At 34.9% G+C, this 24,169-nt stretch overlaps 1 protein-coding gene across 1 annotated transcript in view; it reads right to left on the reverse strand.

Annotated features, from left to right (window-relative positions):
• The window catches only part of LOC149806434 (E3 ubiquitin-protein ligase TRIM23-like), a 46,605-nt gene that overhangs the window by 7,942 nt on the left and 14,494 nt on the right, over positions 1–24,169 (reverse strand). Inside the window, exons 4-8 of the mRNA XM_089953224.1 lie at positions 19,248–19,430; positions 18,169–18,384; positions 16,575–16,709; positions 8,899–9,028; positions 4,385–4,495 (exon numbers count right to left, since the gene is read on the reverse strand). Coding sequence (XP_089809350.1) covers positions 4,385–4,495; positions 8,899–9,028; positions 16,575–16,709; positions 18,169–18,384; positions 19,248–19,430 — 775 coding nt within the window. The remainder of the gene's footprint in view (positions 1–4,384; positions 4,496–8,898; positions 9,029–16,574; positions 16,710–18,168; positions 18,385–19,247; positions 19,431–24,169) is intronic.

Consider the following 24,169-nt stretch of genomic DNA (forward strand, 5'->3'; position numbering starts at 1 on the left):
CTGCAACAATGCATTATGAGCTGTGGTCATGAGTAGCTGTAAATGATAAATATCAGACCTTTCTTAAATATCCAATTTGTTTTTATATGACACTGTTAACAGGTATCAACATATATTAATATAGTACATTTGATGTGTGTACATGGTGGGAACATTGTTTACAGGACACACTTATCAAACGGCATCAGAAGTCTTTGAACAGGGGCAACCTGTCATTCAGTGGGTTGATATTTTCTATAGTTGGCCTAGGTATGTTCTTGCAGTTTGTACTGGAGCTAACCTCTTTGTTTTCTTTTACTTTTAGGCCCAAGTATTTTTTCATGAAAAATTAAGAGGGGAAATGCTGGAAGAAAACTACAAATAAGATATTTTGCATCAAAACTTTCAAGACGAGTAGCAATTACAAGATTTTCAAGATGGCTAGCAAAGCAATCATACTGAATGACCAAGCACAACCATTTTCATTCAGAAGCGTCAAGACATTGTAAGAAATCTTCTGGAGAAAACCTGATGTCAGTATGACTTTCCATTCTGGAGCGGCAATAACAATATTTTCTTTATGGCTACAGCCATCACCAAACTGGATGTCAGGCAGGCACCATTTTCACTTCAGACCAGTCTATTTTCATAGCCAATTAACATTGTCAAGTGGTTAATTAGGTGATAGGATTCACATGTCAGGTAGCTTTCAATGTTATAGCTAATCAGCTCACAATCACGAGAATGTTTTCTCTCAATAGCCAGATTCAGACTTGAGGAAAAGGAAAATTTGCTCCATTTCTTTAGTGCTGCCTTTAAACAGATGTTAACAAGCTATAGTTTCTGGGTCTTTCTGTCTGTCTTTTGTTGGATAAGAAGTGAGACATTGTGATGTCAGAGCAGTGGCTCAAATGTTAGTACAGTTTCAACTTAATTATTTTCATTTCCATAACGTGAACTTTGTTTTACAATAGCAATAGCTTTTATCCTGAATTAATCTAACAATAGCAGTGTTTCCAAAAACTTACTTTCATCGAGACAATTTTCCAAAACAATACAAATATGGACTAATAACACCTTATGCAGAACGTCTCATAATGAATATGAGAATCATCATATAAAGACATTTATCTGAATATTATTAATTAGCATACATATCAGTTTTATTTAATATACATCAATACTTAAAGAAATAGGGACAATTAACTTCTTACACATCTATGCATACAGTGTATCACACAATCAACACACGTCATTAGTATACAGAACACTGATGCATGTCATTTGACATCATGTGATAATTGTTACATCATTTCACATAAAAGCACGTTAAAACCTAATACCAAGGACAAAAATAAAACTTCTATAAAGTACACTTATAGTACACATATACTGAAAAAAATCATTCAACTTTTATGTAGGGCCAATTTTAGTTAAAAGTGAACATATATATTTACTTATTAAATTTATTTATTATCAAACTAAAATGATTTGTTGCATCAGGGTATGTGGCAAAATTAAGAAAATATTCAAACCTACATTTTAGTACCATCATTACTTTCAGTATGCTTTTTATTCATGTTCTACAAAAATATTTGCTGTGGATTCATTTAGAGCATGGTTACCCATGAATTATATCTGCTGTTTAAAAGCTGATATCACTTAAGATATCTCTCCTATGTAACTGAAAGAAATTTTGGGAAAAAAATTAAACAGAAAACCAGACAATTCATCCAAGACAAAATCCTACTGAAGCCAAGTGAGAGGATCCTATTATTATAACGAAGACCATAGTGGCAAATCTAGACTGGTGACCACTATTTTCATAATGACGTACCTACTATAGTCAAATCTTTAATTTATTTTAATACAATAAAATTTATCAGATAATGATTTGCCAATATTCTTGTCAGAATCATAAAACAAATTTTTCATAAAAATACAGTCACGGGCAGAATTACAAGAAAGGAATGATTTCAGCTTACGATATGGGCTTCTTATTAATGCCTGTCCATACAAAATAGATAAGCTATGACAGGATTTCATACCTATATTAAGCTTCAGTTGGGATGTCCAAAAGGAGGTGATAAACCAGATAAAATGCTGCATCTGTATATATTTTTGATCCTCTGTCATGAGTTACTCTCAGATTGTGATAATGTAAGAAAAGCTTCATGATACATTTTATTATCAGATACAATTTCATATATAGGAGATAAATGTTAGGATATACATCAAACAGCCTTATTTCTACCCTAATATAGTTTTGTAATAGTCAACACATGAGAGTCTTACTGTTATAACACTTATATGCTTATGCATTCACAAAAAGTCTGAATAAAATACTCCCAAAAAGGTGATAAACTTTGGTAGAAATCATTTGAATGAAAATGACACATTTCATCAGATCCTATCTTGTTTTTTTTAAAAACTTAGCATTAGATCTTTGCTAATAATGCAACAAAGTTATAACAGAAATTCCAAGTTTAAAAATGAAAAAAAAGGTTAAATAGTTTAGATATCTCACCAGGTCATTGACCTCTTCATAAGGGCATACATACCATATTTTATTTATCTACATCAGATAATTTTGTGTATTATTGTAATAAGGTGAACAAATAAGCATGAGAAAATCACACTGACACACAAGACTGCTCCAGTGGCCAAGTGGTAAGAGCATCCACCTTGGATACGGGTGGTTGTTGGTTCAATCCCTGGCCGAGTCATATCAAAGACTTATACAAATGGTACCAACATCTGCCTTGCTAGGCGCTCAGCATTAAGAGGTCAGTGTTAGGACTCATTGGCTTGGTGTCAGGATAATGTGACTGGGTGGGTCATGATGCTACATGTGTGCAGCATGATGCCTCAGTGCTAGACATAACTATAAACTTCCACACTGTGGACATTGTAGCCATATGACTGAAAATTGTTTAGAGCTTTGTTAAAAATCCAAATCACACATGCATGCACACATACTGACACACACTGTATATACTTCCTGTAAGTTGGGTTCATAAGAAAACTGTACAGATATCCCATAATGTCTGGCAAATCTGAACTTGGCAAAACAATGCAGACCCTGATTTTCTTGCACATTATGTGCTGGCAGATCTGGGTTTATGAGTTTTCAATTGGACCTGATATATAAGCAAGTGTATACAGTAGCAATGCAAATGCAGTTAGAGCATAAAAAAGCTGAATATGTGCCTGAAGCAAATGTTGAATTAAGGCTGATTATGTGCATGCAACAAATAAATGTTGAATAAAAGCTGATTATGTGCATGCAACAAATAAATGTTGAATAAAGGATGATTATGTGCATGCAACAAATAAATGTTGAATAAAGGCTGATTATGTGCATGCAACAAATAAATGTTGAATAAAAGCTGATTATGTACATGCAACAAATAAATGTTGAGTTAAGGCTGATTATGTGCATGCAACAAATAAATGTTGAATAAAGGCTGATTATGTGCATGCAACAAATAAATGTTGAATAAAGGCTGATTATGTGCATGCAACAAATAAATGTTGAATAAGGCTGATTATGTGCATGCAACAAATAAATGTTGAGTTAAGGCTGATTATGTGCATGCAACAAATAAATGTTGAATAAAGGCTGATTATGTGCATACAACAAATAAATGTTGAATAAAGGCTGATTATGTGCATGCAACAAATAAATGTTGAATAAAGGCTGATTATGTGCATGCAACAAATAAATGTTGAGTTAAGGCTGATTATGTGCATGCAACAAATAAATGTTGAATAAAGGCTGATTATGTGCATGCAACAAATAAATGTTGAATAAAGGCTGATTATGTGCATGCAACAAATAAATGTTGAATAAAGGCTGATTATGTGCATGCAACAAATAAATGTTGAATAAAGGCTGATTATGTGCATGCAACAAATAAATGTTGAATAAAGGCTGATTATGTGCATGCAACAAATAAATGTTGAATTAAGGTTGATTATGTGCATGCAACAAATAAATGTTGAATTAAGGCTGATTATGTGCATGCAACAAATAAATGTTGAATTAAGGCTGATTATGTGCATGCAACAAATAAATGTTGAGTTAAGGCTGATTATGTGCATGCAACAAATAAATGTTGAATAAAGGATGATTATGTGCATGCAACAAATAAATGTTGAGTTAAGGCTGATTATGTGCATGCAACAAATAAATGTTGAATTAAGATTGATTATGTGCATGCAACAAATAAATGTTGAGTTAAGGCTGATTATGTGCATGCAACAAATAAATGTTGAATAAAGGCTGATTATGTGCATGCAACAAATAAATGTTGAATCAAGGCTGATTATGTGCATGCAACAAATAAATGTTGAATAAAAGCTATCTCAAAGGAAAAATGATGTAAGCAAATCTGACATTTACCTTGAGTATTGAAGTAGTAATGTTTCCAGAGAGGTCGGATCTTGTGTTGCCCTCCAACATCCCAAATAGTGAACTTCATATTTTTATACTCAACTGTCTCCACATTGAACCCTTCAACAGGAAATGTCTCATGTTAAAAGACTTTATATACATATCTTTAAAAAAATCAGCAACTGTTTTTACTGAACAAAGGTTACTAGTGAGTGGTTTATACAATAACCTCATGTCTTTGCAAGAACACATAATGCTCTCAGAAAGAAGACCACAAATTGTGAGGTTTGATACTAAGTGATGGAACTGGGGAGGGTAAGTGGGTCAAAGGTCATATTTTCATTAGTAATATTGGCTTTTCTTGTAACCAAGGGTTTCTACTCTTTTTGAAACAAACATTACCAGGTCTTTTCCAGGTTTTTTTTCCCTGGCTGAAATGATATCTGTTATGGTTTACTTATTACACTTATTGAACTGAATTAAAAACATTTTGGCTTAGAAAACACGCTCTTTTCAAATTGAATGCTGTTTCTATTTTGAGACTCTTCCATAACATCTGAATTAAAAACATTTTGGCTTAGAAAACACGCTCTTTTCAAACTGAATGCTGTTTCTATTTTGAGACTCTTCCATAACATCTGAATTAAAAACATTTTGGCTTAGAAAACACGCTCTTTTCAAATTGAATGCTGTTTCTATTTTGAGACTCTTCCATAACATCTGAATTAAAAACATTTTGGCTTAGAAAACACGCTCTTTTCAAACTGAATGCTGTTTCTATTTTGAGACTCTTCCATAACATCTGAATTAAAAACATTTTGGCTTAGAAAACACGCTCTTTTCAAACTGAATGCTGTTTCTATTTTGAGACTCTTCCATAACATCTGAATTAAAAACATTTTGGCTTAGAAAACACGCTCTTTTCAAACTGAATGCTGTTTCTATTTTGAGACTCTTCCATAACATCTGAATTAAAAACATTTTGGCTTAGAAAACACGCTCTTTTCAAACTGAATGCTGTTTCTATTTTGAGACTCTTCCATAACATCTGAATTAAAAACATTTTGGCTTAGAAAACACGCTCTTTTCAAACTGAATGCTGTTTCTATTTTGAGACTCTTCCATAACATCTGAATTAAAAACATTTTGGCTTAGAAAACACGCTCTTTTCAAACTGAATGCTGTTTCTATTTTGAGACTCTTCCATAACATCTGAATTAAAAACATTTTGGCTTAGAAAACACGCTCTTTTCAAACTGAATGCTGTTTCTATTTTGAGACTCTTCCATAACATCTGAATTAAAAACATTTTGGCTTAGAAAACACGCTCTTTTCAAACTGAATGCTGTTTCTATTTTGAGACTCTTCCATAACATCTGAATTAAAAACATTTTGGCTTAGAAAACACGCTCTTTTCAAACTGAATGCTGTTTCTATTTTGAGACTCTTCCATAACATCTGAATTAAAAACATTTTGGCTTAGAAAACACGCTCTTTTCAAACTGAATGCTGTTTCTATTTTGAGACTCTTCCATAACATCTGAATTAAAAACATTTTGGCTTAGAAAACACGCTCTTTTCAAACTGAATGCTGTTTCTATTTTGAGACTCTTCCATAACATCTGAATTAAAAACATTTTGGCTTAGAAAACACGCTCTTTTCAAACTGAATGCTGTTTCTATTTTGAGACTCTTCCATAACATCTGAATTAAAAACATTTTGGCTTAGAAAACACGCTCTTTTCAAACTGAATGCTGTTTCTATTTTGAGACTCTTCCATAACATCTGAATTAAAAACATTTTGGCTTAGAAAACACGCTCTTTTCAAACTGAATGCTGTTTCTATTTTGAGACTCTTCCTTAACATCTGAATTAAAAACATTTTGGCTTAGAAAACATGCTCTTTTCAAACTGAATGCTGTTTCTATTTTGAGACTCTTCCTTAACATCTGAATTAAAAACATTTTGGCTTAGAAAACATGCTCTTTTCAAACTGAATGCTGTTTCTATTTTGAGACTCTTCCTTAACATCTGAATTAAAAACATTTTGGCTTAGAAAACATGCTCTTTTCAAACTGAATGCTGTTTCTATTTTGAGAATCTTCCATAACATCTGAATTAGACACATGACACATGCACTAAACCACAGGACGTATATCGCTAAAAAGAAGTTACAATAACTTTTAAAGTTCAATTAGTTACATGTAACTCATTTTTAATTTGAAGAACAAAAATGTTAACTTTCTTCTGCCTGACTGCATATGTTGGGATGAAGACTTTCTTGGAAAAGGGTTGTTTTAAATTCTGACAAAAGGTGCTTACAAATGACATAACCCTGTATAAATGAAGAAATTCATTTTTTAAAGCCTCTTATACAGATCATCACTTTATTCAACCACTTACTCTTATTTCAACTTACACTCTTATTATGAAAAAAAAAAACAGTGGCACTTGATGCAAGCCTGACACTGGAAGAGTTTTTGTCTGCACTATGAATACAATATTTTCATGATCTGAGCCCATTTTCAATTCAGGTTTGCATTGTGTGCCTTTGTTAAATGCTTTCTTTGCAATATGTTCTGGATTGGAAAAAAGTCAAACATTATCAATAACTGATGTATGCTAGATGTTAAGCAATGCTGAGCTTCAGAGCTTGATAAGAGTTGAACATGCACATATATTCTCATGGTGTGAATCTGCATCTCCCCTCCTCAGGAATGAATAAATAGTAAACTTTGCTCAATGTTTCACAAGGATAGATGAAAATAAAGGTTACAGATCATGGATGCAGCCCCCAGGGGTAGAGGTGGAGGGGTTCTGGGTCAAAGGTCACAGTTTCATAGGCAATATGGACTTTTCCTGTAACCTGAACTCCATAAACACCAAATGAGGGAGGGTGATTGTAATTGAAATCATGCATGGAAGATGAGTAGATGACAATATATATTTCAGATCCTGTGAGCAGCCACTACAGATGGAGGGGCTATGAGTCAAAGGTCACATTTAATTGGTAATATGGTTTGAGTTTGTGGGAATAAATGTAATTTTTCAGCATTTATTTCGTGGAGGAAGATTGCCAGAAAAAGTGGCCAGCTTTCTCATATACCCACATCGTTTGAAGTGAGATTCTAACTCTTCAGTGGACAGACGTGAGTTGGGTAAGTAATCTGTAAAGGAGAACATCCTTGACCACTTGGACATCCATGGCCTTTTAGAGAGATGTGAGTGGTGGATGGGGGAGGGCAAAAAGGGGGGAGGGGACAAAAGGGAGGGGGATAAAATTTAAAAAATGCAGATTGTGATGGCTTCCAACTCAACTTGTAAAATTACATTAATTATTGGGAAAAAAATATTCATTGCACTAATTACAGACTAGAAGCCTCTCATTGAGAAATACTAAAAACAGTTTTATGTGACACTTTTTCTAGTGCTTATGGCTGCAATAAGAGCATATGAAAAGAGTTTGAGATGGTGTAATGAATGTATGTAGTGCCACAAACCAACATTCAAATGAAAATCTAAAATAAATTTCATCACTGAGTATTTTTGTGCACCAAGTGACTATTTAGGAAATGTGTTCATGTAACATGGATGTCCCACCACAATGACTAAACATATTCTAAATGCAAACCTAACCAAGGTATTATGGATAGACAGGCATACAGACAAGGATGACCCTACATGCCCCTACCACTGTCATGTAGGGCATAAAAAGAAAGTAACTACATGACTGCTGCCGGCCAAAATTCATTTATATCATGAAATTTTAAAAAATACATTTATTATGTTTTTTTCATGCTAAAGTTAAGAAAAGGGAAAATGTGCAAGTCATGCTTCACAATATATGTGAGTGAAGCATAGTCCATGCTGAATAATCAATTTGCTTTTCAATCATAAGATTGCCAAAAAATATTGATATACAGTAATTTGAATGGACTTTTTAAGTTTCTTAATAGGTATAGAAATGTGACACAAATCAGGACAAGTGAATGAAAGTTACATGAAAACCAACCTATTGTAGGTATTGTCTCGATGAATTCATTCTAGAAATGTGACACAAATCAGGACAAGTGAATGAAAGTTACATGAAAACCAACCTATTGTAGGTATTGTCTCGATGAATTCATTCTAGAAATGTGACACAAATCAGGACAAGTGAATGAAAGTTACATGAAAACCAACCTATTGTAGGTATTGTCTCGATGAATTCATTCTAGAAATGTGACACAAATCAGGACAAGTGAATGAAAGTTACATGAAAACCAACCTATTGTAGGTATTGTCTGGATGAATTCGTTCTAGAAATGTGACACAAATCAGGACAAGTGAATGAAAGTTACATGAAAACCAACCTATTGTAGATATTGTCTTGATGAATTCATTCTAGAAATGTGACACAAATCAGGACAAGTGAATGAAAGTTACATGAAAACCAACCTATTGTAGGTATTGTCTGGATGAATTCGTTCTAGAAATGTGACACAAATCAGGACAAGTGAATGAAAGTTACATGAAAACCAACCTATTGTAGGTATTGTCTGGATGAATTCATTCTGCTTAAGCTTGAATAGTAGACTGGTCTTCCCAGCATCATCCAGGCCCAGGATAACCACTCTCATTTCTATCTTGGGTCCAATGTGAACTCTGTTATCCTGCCATACAAGTTAAAATATAGTGATTATTTAAACAAAAGATAGGTCATTCATTAAACAACAAGAGACCCAAGTGGGCACGATACTTTTACTGTTTCGATTTAAACAATAATATTGAGAAAGAAAGTGAAATGAATGAGTTCTTACCTTTACAGGGGCTGCATTGATAACTGACGTCACAAATCATTCATTATAATCCCTTACATTGGTATATAAAATTTTCCATTTTTCTGCAAGGGGAATAACTCTGCCCAATAACCCCAAACCTGTGATTCTAAATTGTCCTTAACATAGGCTACTTCTGTTACTTTCTAATATAAACTTGCAAGTAAAAGGATGCACTGTATGTGTATTTCTAATTTCAATATGAAATTATTAGGACATGAATCTCTTGACATTCCACATGTGCTCTAAACAATAATCTAAGATACCAAATCTGATAAAAAATCAGCTCAGAAATAAAGTCTCAAACTCAGGGAATCTGATATATTATCAACTCATTAATATGCACAAATGTTGCTCATAACTGAACTCATCCAAACTCTTGATGAAGTAAGCATAAATAAAAGGTCTGTTCAAAATTTGCAAAACAAATATGCCCACTATGGTGTTCACAACCAATAAGATACAAGATCATCTCATTATTATGCATCGATGTCACTCATAAATGAACTCATCTTAGATCAAGTATGATCAAACTTTAAACAGAAATATGGATTCTGGAATGATCACAAGCTCAGCAAATCTGATGCAGGACCACTTTATTAATATGTCTAGATGTAGGTTAAAATCTACATCATCTAACAGCTTGAAGATCTATGTTTATGTACCATCAAAATATTTTTTGCAGTTAATGCAGTAATGGAGTAATAAATATCCTCGATTATCTATTGCTCTGTTAAACAAAACATCATTATCACTGATGTATAAATTAAGTTTATTTTTTTCTCAAATTTTTAAATCTACTTGTCATAAAAATCAAATAATACATTTTAATCATCAACTTCAAGCATTGTACTGATGAGGTATTCTAATAAGAAATAAGCTCACATGGACCTATGTGCAATCAGGACTGTTTCAATTAAATATATTGTTATCACTTATTGATGGAGAATCAGACTGATTGAGTTGTCTCCATCTTGAACTTTGGTGGGCTGATAACAGAGAGGACATAGAAAGGAGGTTGGATAAAAGAAATTAGAAACCCCTCTTAAAAACATCCTGAACTGCCCACTGATTTTGTAAAAAAAAAAAGCAATCCAATCAATGAGAATTACAGTGCAGGAGTCTGGCACCTACCAGTCAGGTGATAAGTCAATGGTGGGCTCTAGGAGGCTTGGGAAATGAGAAACCTTGTTGTTTTTTTTCCCATCCCTCACTTAAGGCTGCCTCCTGAACTGAATGGGCTGCTGCCTCCTGACATTGGATTGGGGTCATGACTGGTTCTGTGTTTGTCCGGGAATGAACCTTGCTTTTCATGCCAACTCTCTCTTCTTTGGTATTCACACTGATTGGGTCTATATTGTTGTTGGGGGCTGAGCTACAAGTTGGAGGGGCAGTTCATATTAATGTTAGGATATAAGGCTGCTACCTCCTGAATCCAGCCATAATAGAAAGATGAAACTTGTCTTTACTGTTGTTATCACATAGACCAAGGGCAATAACTCTTGCATATCACATCTCTTTGCTGCCACCTGGTGTCACTAGTTTTTAAGCTGATTTAAATATCAACAAGGATGCTCACATGACAGGGTGGCTTGATGGGTTTTTAAGTAATGTGATTGGATAAGTTTTATCATAGAAACAAAATTTATTTAAAACTTTGCTTTTTCCTTCAAATAAGTCCCAGCATTTCTGCACTACTACCAGTATTTTTTACCAGCAAGGACAGAAATAAACAACACAAAAACTTTTACTAGTACAAATGCCAATCAACCAATTCCATCAAAGAATGGTTTATCACTAGAGGGCATAGAATTATGACGTAAAAAAATTTTAGAGCAAGAAAATGAAACAAATGAGTACTGGCAGCATCAAAAACACCACCACAACACTACAGTTCATTCCACACAACATCACAATTTTTATCCTATCTGTATATCAGTAAATCATCAGGTGAGAATCATTAAAGGTAGCTGCAAGTACATAATTTGCTTCACACAAAGTATTTAAAACAAAGTAGGTACTTTTAACATTCAATGATGCTGACTTAAATTAGTGAGATACAAATAAGAAAAATTTGCATTGCTGTGTGGAACAAATTACTGTATAATCCCATACCTATATTGTCACTATCAGTCAGCAACTAATCAACTCACAATTAACAACTTTGGTTCAGAGTTCACAAAGAAAGTAAATAGTGTAGGTATTTCCTGCACTGCTTAAAATGTTTAGTTTTAGTGGCTTGGTATGAGTAAAAGCCTTCAACTTCAGCATGGCTAGATCACATGACTTACAATCATCTGTAAACAGAAACCAGCACAATCCAAACTAAATGGTCCCCCAGCAAAAAAAAAAAAAAAAAAACCCACGAGAAAATGAAAATGTTTTGAAAATGGGCAAATAAAAGTGCCAATGGTATATAAAAAAAATTAAACCCCAAAACAAAGAAGTATCTCAATATTCATGATTCTTTAAAAAAAACAGAATGAAGAAGGATGGAACTGCTTGGAATAATGGCTAAGAAACAGAAAAAGGAGTGCTTTAATTTGTATTGTTTCATTTTGAAATAAATGTCAAACCTTGCAACCCATCAAAGAGATAAGCTGACTTTCCCTCTGGTACTGTGTTGTTGCCTACAATCATTGATCGAAGTCAGCAGAGACTAAAACTGTATGAAAAGAAAAAGTTGATTTCTTACAGACTTTGATTTGGAGACTTTCAAGACTTAAAACATGTTTTACAGTTTGTAGGTACATGAATACTGATAGCTAGTATCAGTAATTGCTGGACTGACTTATATACCGCTAGCACCAGGGTCATCCAAACACCTTTCATGCCAGTCAGCAGTGCTGGCTTTGTCAGAATTTCGATTCCTCACTTACTACTGTCAAGGAATAGCTAGTGACATTGCCAAATATGACTGGTTGGAGTCGCTGATGCCACTTAGCATGACTTATGCAGAGCTACAAGCTGACCTGGACAAGGGCCCAGCACACAGTGAGTGCAATGTGACACAGGCTAACCCATCATATTCAGATCTATGGACTGGACTGAATAAAGCTTTCAAGCTGCCATCGAGGAAATTTATTGGTTGTTGGTGATTTTTGAATGCCCACCACCCCCTACCACCTACCAGGATTACAAAGTCAAATCTTTGGTTGCTTTTGGGAGAAGGAAGAGATGCTGTCTTACCAGCTCCTTCCCCAATCAGCAATGACTAAAGAGAGTAATGACTGGCTTACTATGGCCAATTTAGACCTAATCCAACAGGATGCATGTTTGCAGTCAACACTGCTTAAACTGCACCATATTCTTGCTTTATGAATGGCCCTGTTTGGGTCTCCATTGCTTTTTGGAAGATGAATCTAAGAAGTTCAGGCACAGGCAACATCCTTGAGTTAGGCCTGATTATACAGTAAGTCAGTTCCATTGAATGAATGTGTCATACCAGTATGGGTGGCTGGTTTGTTGGGAGTATGGTTGGCATGGCTACTGGCTGTGTAGAAGGCAGCCTGGTCAGTGAGGGAACTGGCTGTACCATGGCTATAGCTGACCAATGTATCTATCCCTAAAATAACTGTCATGATATGTTTGTGTAGCTGTATGATCTGTGAGAAAGATGGATTTATCACTAAGAACCCTGTAATTGTAACTGTATGTAGTCATGGACATGAGGATGTAATTGTAGAGACATGAACAACAGGCCTGGTGAGATGGCTGGATCTATCACCAAGATCCCCATAATTGTAACTGTATGTAGTCATGGACATAAGGATGTAATTGTAGAGACATGAACAATAGGTCTGGTGACATCCACTATCACCAAGATCCCCATAATTGTAACTGTATGTAGTCATGGACATGAGGATGTAATTGTAGAGACATGAACAACAGGCCTGGTGAGATGGCTGGATCTATCACCAAGATCAAGATCCCCATAATTGTAACTGTATGTAGTCATGGACATGAGGATGTAGTACAGACATGAACAATAGGTCTGGTGAGATGGCTGGATCTATCACCAAGATCCCCATAATTGTAACTGTATGTAGTCATGGACATGAGAATGTAATTGTAGAGACATGAACAACAGGCCTGGTGAGATGGCTGGATCTATCACCAAGATCAAGATCCCCATAATTGTAACTGTATGTAGTCATGGACATGAGGATGTAGTACAGACATGAACAATAGGTCTGGTGAGATGGCTGGATCTATCACCAAGATCCCCATAATTGTAACTGTATGTAGTCATGGACATGAGGATGTAATTGTAGAGACATGAACAACAGGCCTGGTGAGATGGCTGGATCTATCACCAAGATCCCCATAATTGTAACTGTATGTAGTCATGGACATGAGGATGTAATTGAAGAGACATGAACAACAGGCCTGGTGAGATGGCTGGATCTATCACCAAGATCAAGATCCCCATAATTGTAACTGTATGTAGTCATGGACATGAGGATGTAATTGTAGAGACATGAACAATAGGTCTGGTGACATCCACTATCACCAAGATCCCCATAATTGTAACTGTATGTAGTCATGTACATGAGGATGTGATTGTAGAGACATGAACAATAGGTCTGGTGAGATCCACTATCACCAAGATCCCCATTATTGTAACTGAAGCCATATCATGGTAGGATGGCCAGATCAATAAGATCTCAGTAACTGTACAAAGATGGAGCCATAGGCCTGGTGATATGGAGGGATCTATCAGTAACATCCCTGGATTGAGACAACTGGACTGGCTGGATGATTGTGGATGACTCCAAAAGGTGATAAGGTAGTGTGGTAAGGACCCCAAGTGGTCTGACTTACAGGCCTGAGGTCATGCTCCGCCATTTGGGGGAGCTTATACCTCCTGGGCCACCTAAAAATGGGAGTACATCACTGTATTATAATTAGCTGTAGGAATAAGTGATGGGTAAAGGAACAAAATTTGCCTGAATTTAAAAACAACAGGCAGTGTGTACAAAACTGTGAATCACAACATGTATCAATGATGGTGTGTTGCAAAATGTTGTCTAAACTGACAAAGTCCAAGAAAATTCATCAAAATAATGGAAAAATTTAAAAACATAATGTACAGCACCTGTAAAAGAATCATAATACACAATACAAATACAAATTTCTGGATGGATGGTTAAAAGTTACATTGATATTGGCATGGATTGACAGGGAGACTATTTGCATGATGTTGACTTTAGAACAACTAAAGTTAAAAGCTAGTGACACTAGGTGGCTGCAATGGTGGTAATGGACTAGAGTTATTGCCCTTCAGATATATGATAGAAAAATAAAAGATGAAATTTTATCATTCAGGAGATAGCAGGCTTACATCTTAATATTATTATGGCTCCAGTACTTGTCTTGCCATATTAGTTGATGAACCTATCAATAAGATCCCAACAGTGTTCCAGCAAAAAACTATGACATATCATTGGAAAGATGAAGGATCTGTCACTAAGATTCCCATCCAGTTAGTCCCATCAGCCTGGTAAGGTTATCTGACTTGATCAATCTATGGTCAGAAGACAGAATGTATGGCTTGGACAACTGGATGGCTTGGTCAGTAGCCAGGACTTACAAGGTCATTTCCTTGATTGATGGATCAATAACATCCATAAAGATCCACTGATGTACAAGCTTACACCCAGTGGACTGCCAAGAAAAAGGGGTTTACTCCACCATACTGTTGTTATTTATAAATTAATAATTAAAGAATGAGACAGGCTTAGGGACAACATTTGCCCCAAACTGAGAAACTGTGTAATTGTCTCCTGCACCAGATGACACACCCATGGCTACAATACCATTCAAAAATGTTATTTAAATCTTGGTACATACATTGTTTTGTGTTTAAAATAATTCTCTTTCCATTTACTCCATTATCCCACTGCTACAGAATATTCTCCTTATCTTTTACAATCTTGTTTATTTGAGTCTTCCCAACATAACATTTTTCAGCAAGTGAACTCTCCCCTTTGTCATCAAGTCGAAATAACTTTTACTTTTCTTCTAAAGTATTATTTCTCCATTTATGTGATGACATGTTAAAGTTTTGAAATGATTTATTCCTATGCTGATAAATGTACAGCAAATTAATTTTGCAGATGAAACATTTGTAAACAAAATGCCTTGTTTATAGAAGTGATGTACTGACACATGATTTTTCGGTCTTTGTCTGGTACCCTGTTTTGTTCAAGGTCAATTTCTTTGTGTGTGTTAATCCACAAACTCTACATTTAGCCTATGCTGACAATGTTTTGATCTTGACAATTACATCCAGTCATAATTGTCAGTTAAAACAAATTTTTATATATAAAAAAATTGTCTGTGTGAAGCCCAAAACTCTATCAAAACATTGCTGACCCCATTTCCTATAAAAGTCAGCGTTAATGATATAATAGTAACCTTAGAGGTACATGTACTTTAGCCAAGACTTCTTTCAGTAATGAAAACCTTACAGCTGGCAAGAGACATCGGGAAAGATAATCAGATTACTTACCTTAATGTAATTAAATATTGGTTCTGGACACATATTAATAATAAAAAGTGTCCGCTTGTGAGGGGTAAATTGTACATTTATGACAGTATGTTGGCCGCTGGTTGTGTTAGAGGGGTGGCCTTTCTTGACGGGTATTTTTTAACACAAACTTGTCAGTGCCAAGGGATTCTGGCTATGAAGAGTGGGTGGCCACTGGTCAGGGGGCCCGTTCATGAGTGGGACCACCATATCCTAATTTGAAAATGGATGGCTGAATTCAAGAGAATATTGAACAGAATTTTGGGAGGTCTCTGCATGGTGCTGACCAATGAACAGTGAAAGCTTAAAACTAGTGACACCTGTAGCATTAAGGGGAGGTAATGAGCAGAGATTATCTGCCCTCTGTATGATACAGAGGGAAAAGAGGTTTTCCATAATTTTGGAAGGCTCAATTCTGGAGGTAGCAATCTTATAAAGTTATTGTGATCAGGAAATATATTTGAAGAATAAAGGTCATAAAACAGAGGGTTGCATTTTACTCATCAATTCTTATTTCTTATAATTCTTATTTCAACATCAACGTAATTAACATATGTATCATCTAATGTTTATTTTTGTATTACAATGTAACCCAATCTAAGCAGACAACTTTATGGGATGCTTGTCAATAAACGACAATATTTGTAAGTCCCCTTCTTATCTATAATTTTTAGTTTCTACATAAAGGACTTCTTGATTTTGCTTCAAATACAGGTGGCACTGCATTTCTAGGGCAGGATAATGGAAACCTTAAAGAAAATAATATTGCATTTTGGAGGTTTGCTTTACACCCTTTATCTACAAGGTCCCCCAAAATAATAACTTCTCCTGTAGTCAATTTTCCTTTACCTTCGTGAATGTGATGGGTACTGCTGGGTCCAAAGGAAGTTGTTCTGGAAGATCAGAGAATTGTTGTTGCTGTTTTTGTACAGTCTCCAGTAATGTGTTCACCTCTGTTTTAGCCAGTAAAACTTTGGTATCATCCTGTTATTAAAGGCAAAATTTTATATATGTAATCATACAGTTTATATGATAAATGATGTCTAATGAATGTTCTGCATTTTACAGAACTGTATGAAATAAGAGATAAAAAAAACCAAATGATATACACGTCAAGCCAATGAAAGATATAATAGGTCAATACATTTTTTTGCAAAACGGAGCAGAAATAATATACAAGAAACCACATGACATACATGTCAAGATATGCCAAGGCTGGACAAATTTGTTTTCCACAATACTTGTCCAGGATGAAGTAGAATTTCCAATTGTTCTTTTGTACAACTTAATTTGTCCAGATTTTTATTGTATGACAAATACTGAGCATAATGATAAATTAAGTTTCCATACTAAATATAGTTATCATACTTATCATCTGTTTCTGAAAACTGGATCTTTTGAAGAGATTTCAGTCTGATACATTTTGATATATTCATATCTCAAACTGAAACCAGCTTAGGAGAATTACCTTGGAAACGATTAATTACAAGTTAGTGACTAATTACTCATTTTCTCCAAAATCTCTTCACTTCTATCTAAAATGCTAAAGAGAAAAATTATAACTTCTGGATAGAGCTTCAGGTGCAAGTATAAATTGGTAAGAAAAAAGTAAAAAGTGTGTGTATATATATATATATATATATATATATATATATATATATATATATATATATATATATATATATATATATATATGTATGTATGTATGTATGTATGTATGTATGTGTGTATGTATATATATATATATATATACACACACACACACACACACACACACATTTCCGTGGTTCAATAAGTGGTTTGTTACATGTGTGTGTGCCTCAAAAATTCAGTCAGAGATAAATCTGAATAATACAGTAACAAAATTCACTTTGAAATTTAGCACAGATTCAATACTTTTATAAATGAAACTAGATATGTGCTCCTGGAACACAAATGCTCCATCTAAATTCAAAAGTTAACCACAAAAAAGAAAGAAGTTTGGAGAGATTACCAATAGTTAGCAGCGATGTACCAAATGTACTTGCTTATAAGTCAAGTCCAACTGAAAACTGCACAGACCCAGATCTGCCATTACATAATGTACTGGCAAACCTGGTCTGTGCAGTTTTTTTAAGGAGTAATCAGTAGAACAAACAACATAGTCCCTGATTGCAGGTGCATTATACAACAGCAGATCAGGTTCATTACTGTTTGCAGTCTTACTTGACTTATAAACAAGTACATATGATAGATATAAGGCACGCACAGCTTTCTATCTTACAAATAAAATCCCAAAACTTACAGTAAAAGAATCAGATTATAACAAATGTCCCCAAGTGTGAGAAAAGTTGAGAAGAATAGATATGGATCCGAGTAGCCAACACCATTACATAATCATGTCACTGTTGTCAATTAGATTTCAATCCAGCTCACGAGACAATACTTAGAAAAATGATCTCACACTCTGTAATGTTGTTTCACACTGGTGACAGACAGCTGAGATCTGTGATAAGAGTATGGCCATGTCCTCTTGCTGTTGTCTCAACATACACAATTTCTCTCGGATGTGAGTGTCAACTGTCGTAAGAGCTGCTATTTCTTGACGGTTCAGCATCTCTCGAAGATTGTCAAAGTAATGCTTGATTTTCATCCTGGCTTGTTCTGCAGTGCCTGGCACCTGAGGAAAAACATGAATAGAAATAAATATTCAAACAGACTTTTGAATGAAGAGATAGTCTAATGCAAAAGCAATGAAAAAGAGCTATGCATATAATTTAAATCTAAGTAGCTAGAGCAATTCTGATGGCTTGCCGTTGCAAATCCAAACATTTTTTACATACAGGTTGAGAATGCCACTACCATCTCTATCACCATCCACTTGCCCACTAACAATGATCTAGAGGTAACCTGAAATCTGTCACACATCTGCTACAAATGCATAAATAAATGATTAAATGTTTGAAATCTTAGTTCAGTTGACCTTTTGACCCCTCCAAGGGACCCCAAGTAAGGTAGCACATTACTCCAGGTATAATGATGTTTACAAATGGACATGTAAGTTACCAAAACTGGTTCAAAATACATGATAACTGACATATGAATATAAATAAAAAAATTGTGCCCTTTAACAGATCTCAGAAATTTAAAAACATTGTAGAAAACAGCACAACTGAAACAATTTCAAGTGTCAATCTTGTCATGAAAAACTACAGTATTTCATTTCATTCATGCCTTATCATAGATTTGAGAGATGTGGAAAAGGTTCTTGATATCTGGAATATAAATCTTTCCTCTGCTTTATTCATTTCTTTTCAATTCTAGCAAACAAGAACACACAAAGAGGACTGTTCCATCAAAACTTACATGATATTTTAGCAGGGAATTTTCAGATTGTGGTAGTTACCCATATATTTTAGGTGGGAATATATGGTTCACTTAACACCTAAGCATATTTTATTGTAATACCTTTCCTGAGTTGCATGTATTTATCAAACAATTATCCAAATCCCATTAGTTTCATACAAGTGATGCTATCAGTACCTGCTGGGTTGTGGTGCTGCCATCTGAGTTCTGCACAACTTGGTAGCCACCTTCCATCTGCTGGATAACTGCTCCAAGTTTTCTAGCTGACTCACACACTTCCTCCCCGAAAGATTTTACATGCTGCATGGCATTGCGAATAGAGGTTCGGACATTATCTGCCTCTGTCTCAAGAAGTGTATGCTGTCAAGTAGTGAATCAAAAACTGACAATGTTTTAAAGGCAAGTAATTCAACTTAAAATTAACTCACTCTGGAATTGTGTCATGTGGCCTCAAAGTGTTTACTCCTTTTACTTTTATTAGATAAAAGGGAAAGATGTTCAAATGATGTTTTCCTGTCTTATTAGAACACTTTATTTCTGGACAGTACTGCAAGGTAACTAAATGGATTATGCAAGTATTCAGTGACTTCATCATATCTTACACACTGATTTAAATGGTATTATGGGAACTGATTTTTGCATAATCACAAGTACATGTGATCCAACATTTCTGAATACAATTGTTTTTCAATTAATTACAGTAAAAAATTCTGTAAATAATATTGCTTACTGATTGTTACATGAAAACGTGTTCTTCAAAAAGCTATAACAAAAACGGACGGATGATGGATGGAGTTTAATGACACATCCACAAAATTCTGGCTATTCACTGTTGAACAAAAGCTAAGGTGTGAAAAAGATAAAAGGCAAAAAACTGTCCAAAATCTCCAGTAAGGTAAAGCCCTCCAAACAAACATAAAAATATCAAAATATAATTGATAACACTGTAAAAAAATGTGATGTAATTTAATTAATTACTCTGCCCAAAAGTAAGAAAACAATATGTAATTATAACTGTAATCAACATTTTCAGATCTAATTGTAATATAATAGATTAGATTTTGCAAGCAAATGATTCCATATCTGATGGGAGAAATTCAGTAAAGTAATATATTAGAGTCTTCAAAGAATAAGCAAGGCTCTTTTGGAGGTACAGTTATAAAACAAGAGTCCCTCAAAGGGACTGACAATCTAATGGGTGGAAAGAATTTCCAGGAATTAAGATAAGATCATTTTTTCCTTTTAACTGACGAGTGTTGAAATCATCTCTGATGTTCTTCAGTAAAATTAGTTTATGTGGTGGATATATTGGATGTTAGACTGATATAATTTTCATTCAGAACAAAGCATATATCTTAAGTCTTCTGGTGAAAACCCCATGTTAATGTGACAATAAATTCTTTGGAAGTGGCTCCAGCAAGATTTTCAAGACAACCATCTGAATTCATGATTGGCACAACTTTCTTTAGGACCAACTAGGTCCTATAATAAAAATATAATCTAAAGTATACTAGTGAAAACCCCATTCTGATATAGCCATCCATTTGGGGTGGGTGGGTGGCATACAGATAATTTTTTTTTACAAATAGTCACCATAGTGGCCATACTAAGCTTCAGTTCACATTATTTTAATTTAGGACCAACTAGACACCATAACAACTCTTCTGAAAAAAACTAACCATGTCAAAATGACTTTCCATTTACGCGGACTACCAAAATGATTTTCAAGATGGCCACCATGGTAACCAAATTGGGTTTCAGATCATCACCATTTTAATTTAGGACAAACAAGAATTATAAGACGTCATCTGGTGAAAAATCGATGCTGACTGTCTTGCCATTTTGGAGAAGTAACAATAAAAAGATCTTTAAGATGGTCAGATTGGCACCATTTCCATCTGGGACCAACAAGACATCATAAGAAGCCTTCTGGTGAAAGCACAGCATTGATATCTAAGAGAATCAGCCATAACAAGATTTTAAAGATTGGATGTCTGAGTGGCACCATTTTCATTTTGGAACAGCTAGACATCAATAAAAATCTTTCAGCAGAAACAGTATGTTGATATGACCATCATTTAGTTGGAGTAGTGAAAAAAATTCTCATGTGGCAGCCATAACAGATGTGCAAGCAGTAAAATTTATATTTAAAACCAATCAGACATTATAATATGTCTTCTGATTCAATCCCATGTCAAAATGTCTATTTTTCAGGGAGATAACATGATTCCGATGATGGCTGCTGTGGCTGTCGTACTAGATCAGTACCATTTTAACATAAGACCAACTTCAGTGAAAACCTTATGCTGATGTGAGCATCCATTTGGACATAACGATAATAAGATCAGCATCCATTTGGATGTAGTGATAATAAGATCAGCATCCATTTGGACGTAGTGATAATAAGATCAGCATCCATTTCGACACAGTGATAATAAGATCAGCATCCATTTGGACGTAATGATAATAAGATCAGCATCCATTTGGACGTAATGATAATAAGATCAGCATCCATTTCGACACAGTGATAATAAGATCAGCATCCATTTGGACGTAATGATAATAAGATCAGCATCCATTTGGACGTAATGATAATAAGATCAGCATCCATTTGGACGTAATGATAATAAGATCAGCATCCATTTGGACATAGTGATAATAAAATCAGCATCCATTTGGATGTAATGATAATAAGATCAGCATCCATTTGGATGTAATGATAATAAGATCAGCATCCATTTGGATGTAGTGATAATAAGATCAGCATCCATTTGGATGTAGTGATAATAAGATCAGCATCCATTTGGATGTAATGATAATAAGATCAGCATCCATTTGGACATAGTGATAATAAGATCAGCATCCATTTGGATGTACAGTAGCCCCCCTCTTGAACGGCTCCCCTGACCAGCGGCCACCCGCTCCTTACGGCCAGAATCCGTTGGTACCGACGAGTTTGTGTTCAAAAGTACCCCTCGTGAAAGGCCACCCGGCTAACATGACCAGCGACCAGCATATTAGTGCAATAATATAAAATTTACCCCTCACAAGTGGCCGCATTTTATTTGAATATGTATCCAGAACCAGTATTTTATTCATAACGTGTGTTAAGTGATCCGATTTCTGCTTCCCCGATGTCAGGTTTTCGTTACTGAAAGAAGTGTTGAGTAAAGTACATTTACCACTAAGGTTAATATTATATCATTTACGCCTCACGAGAAGCCACATTTATTCCATAAAAACCGAGAAAGACTCAACTTTTAATCCATACAAAAGGGTACATACATGTAATCCAATTAGCCTTACTGCTGTGTTATCATAAGATGTCCGGTTTAGTCACTGACAATTGTTAAAATTACAATTATTGAACAGTATAACAGCTGAGAAGTGACAGTATCGATGTACAATACCCAAGTCAGCAGGAAAATGGTTTGGTAGCCTTTATGGCTTCCCTTAGTAAGAAATTGTTCACTTTGATAATCAGTGGCTATTACTACTGACAATAATTGTCAAAATTATGAATCCTAATGGCCGCGAGGTCAAATCTGCGTGATGTTAATGGTACATATCGAAGCCGTTTTGGCTGCTCTCACTTAGTGTAAAGAAATGTGTAAAAACAATAGGGTACCAGACTGCGACTAACGAATCATGTGACAAGATCACTTCCTTTAAAAACACACGGCAATTTGTTTAGATGCATACAAAATTGTTTTATCAGTATTGTAGTTGGCAACATGAATAACTTACTGCAAAAAGATCAACATGTCATCGACGAAAAAAAAATGCTCAGTTTAGAGGAGATCGTGAAAGTAATTCAACTGACGGGGGGGAGGGGGAGGGAGGGTCATCGAGGATCCTTGCAGAAAACTAATGTCGAGAAGACTCAGATAAACAATATCGTGAAAGATAATGAAACAATTCTGCAGAAGTATGAAGGTGAAATGGACAGAGAAAGGAAGATTGTTTGAGCCAGGAGACGTTTGTATCCTGATTTGAATGACAAGAAAAAGCAACAATTTTGTCAGTTGAATTGGGATATGACGACTTTACCGCAAGTATCAGATGGTTGCACAGATTTCAAGCGTGACACAATATCAAGTGTTCTGTCCTTAGTGGAGAATCAGCTGATGTTAATAATGAAGTTGTCGAAGATTGGAACAAAAGACTAAACGATATATGCAGGGGATATGACAGCAAGGATATTTTTAATGTGACAAGACTGGTTTTTTTTTTGAACTGTTGCCAACAAAGTGACAGATGATGTGAACTGTAACATAATTATAAAGACAGTTTTAAAACTATATCAATGGTTATTCATAGCATTCTTTTGAAAATGATGACACAGTTTGTTTTACATTTATTTCACATCATGCATGTGATTTTTTAATTAAAATATTAAATATTAAAATTAAATGTACTTGTGACTTTCTTCATATGTATTTACTTTTCGCATTTGTCATCCCCCTCTAGAAAGGCCACCCGCATTATAAGGCCACTTCTCTGCTGCATTAGGGGTGGCCTTATAAGAGGGGGACTACTGTAGTGATAATAAGATCAGCATCCATTTGGACGTAATGATAATAAGATCAGCATCCATTTGGACATAGTGATAATAAGATCAGCATCCATTTGGATGTAGTGATAATAAGATCAGCATCCATTTGGATGTAGTGATAATAAGATCAGCATCCATTTGGATGTAGTGATAATAAGATCAGCATCCATTTGGACGTAGTGATAATAAGATCAGCATCCATTTCGACACAGTGATAATAAGATCAGCATCCATTTGGATGTAGTGATAATAAGATCAGCATCCATTTGGACGTAATGATAATAAGATCAGCATCCATTTGAATGTAGTGATAATAAGATCAGCATCCATTTGGATGTAGTGATAATAAGATCAGCATCCATTTGGACGTAGTGATAATAAGATCAGCATCCATTTGGACGTAATGATAATAAGATCAGCATCCATTTGGATGTAGTGATAATAAGATCAGCATCCATTTGAATGTAGTGATAATAAGATCAGCATCCATTTGGACGTAATGATAATAAGATCAGCATCCATTTGGACGTAATGATAATAAGAT

This window comes from Sinohyriopsis cumingii, chromosome 1 (genome assembly GCF_028554795.1).
Source record: "Sinohyriopsis cumingii isolate HCF-2022 chromosome 1, ASM2855479v2, whole genome shotgun sequence".
Lineage (NCBI taxonomy): Eukaryota > Metazoa > Mollusca > Bivalvia > Unionida > Unionidae > Sinohyriopsis > Sinohyriopsis cumingii.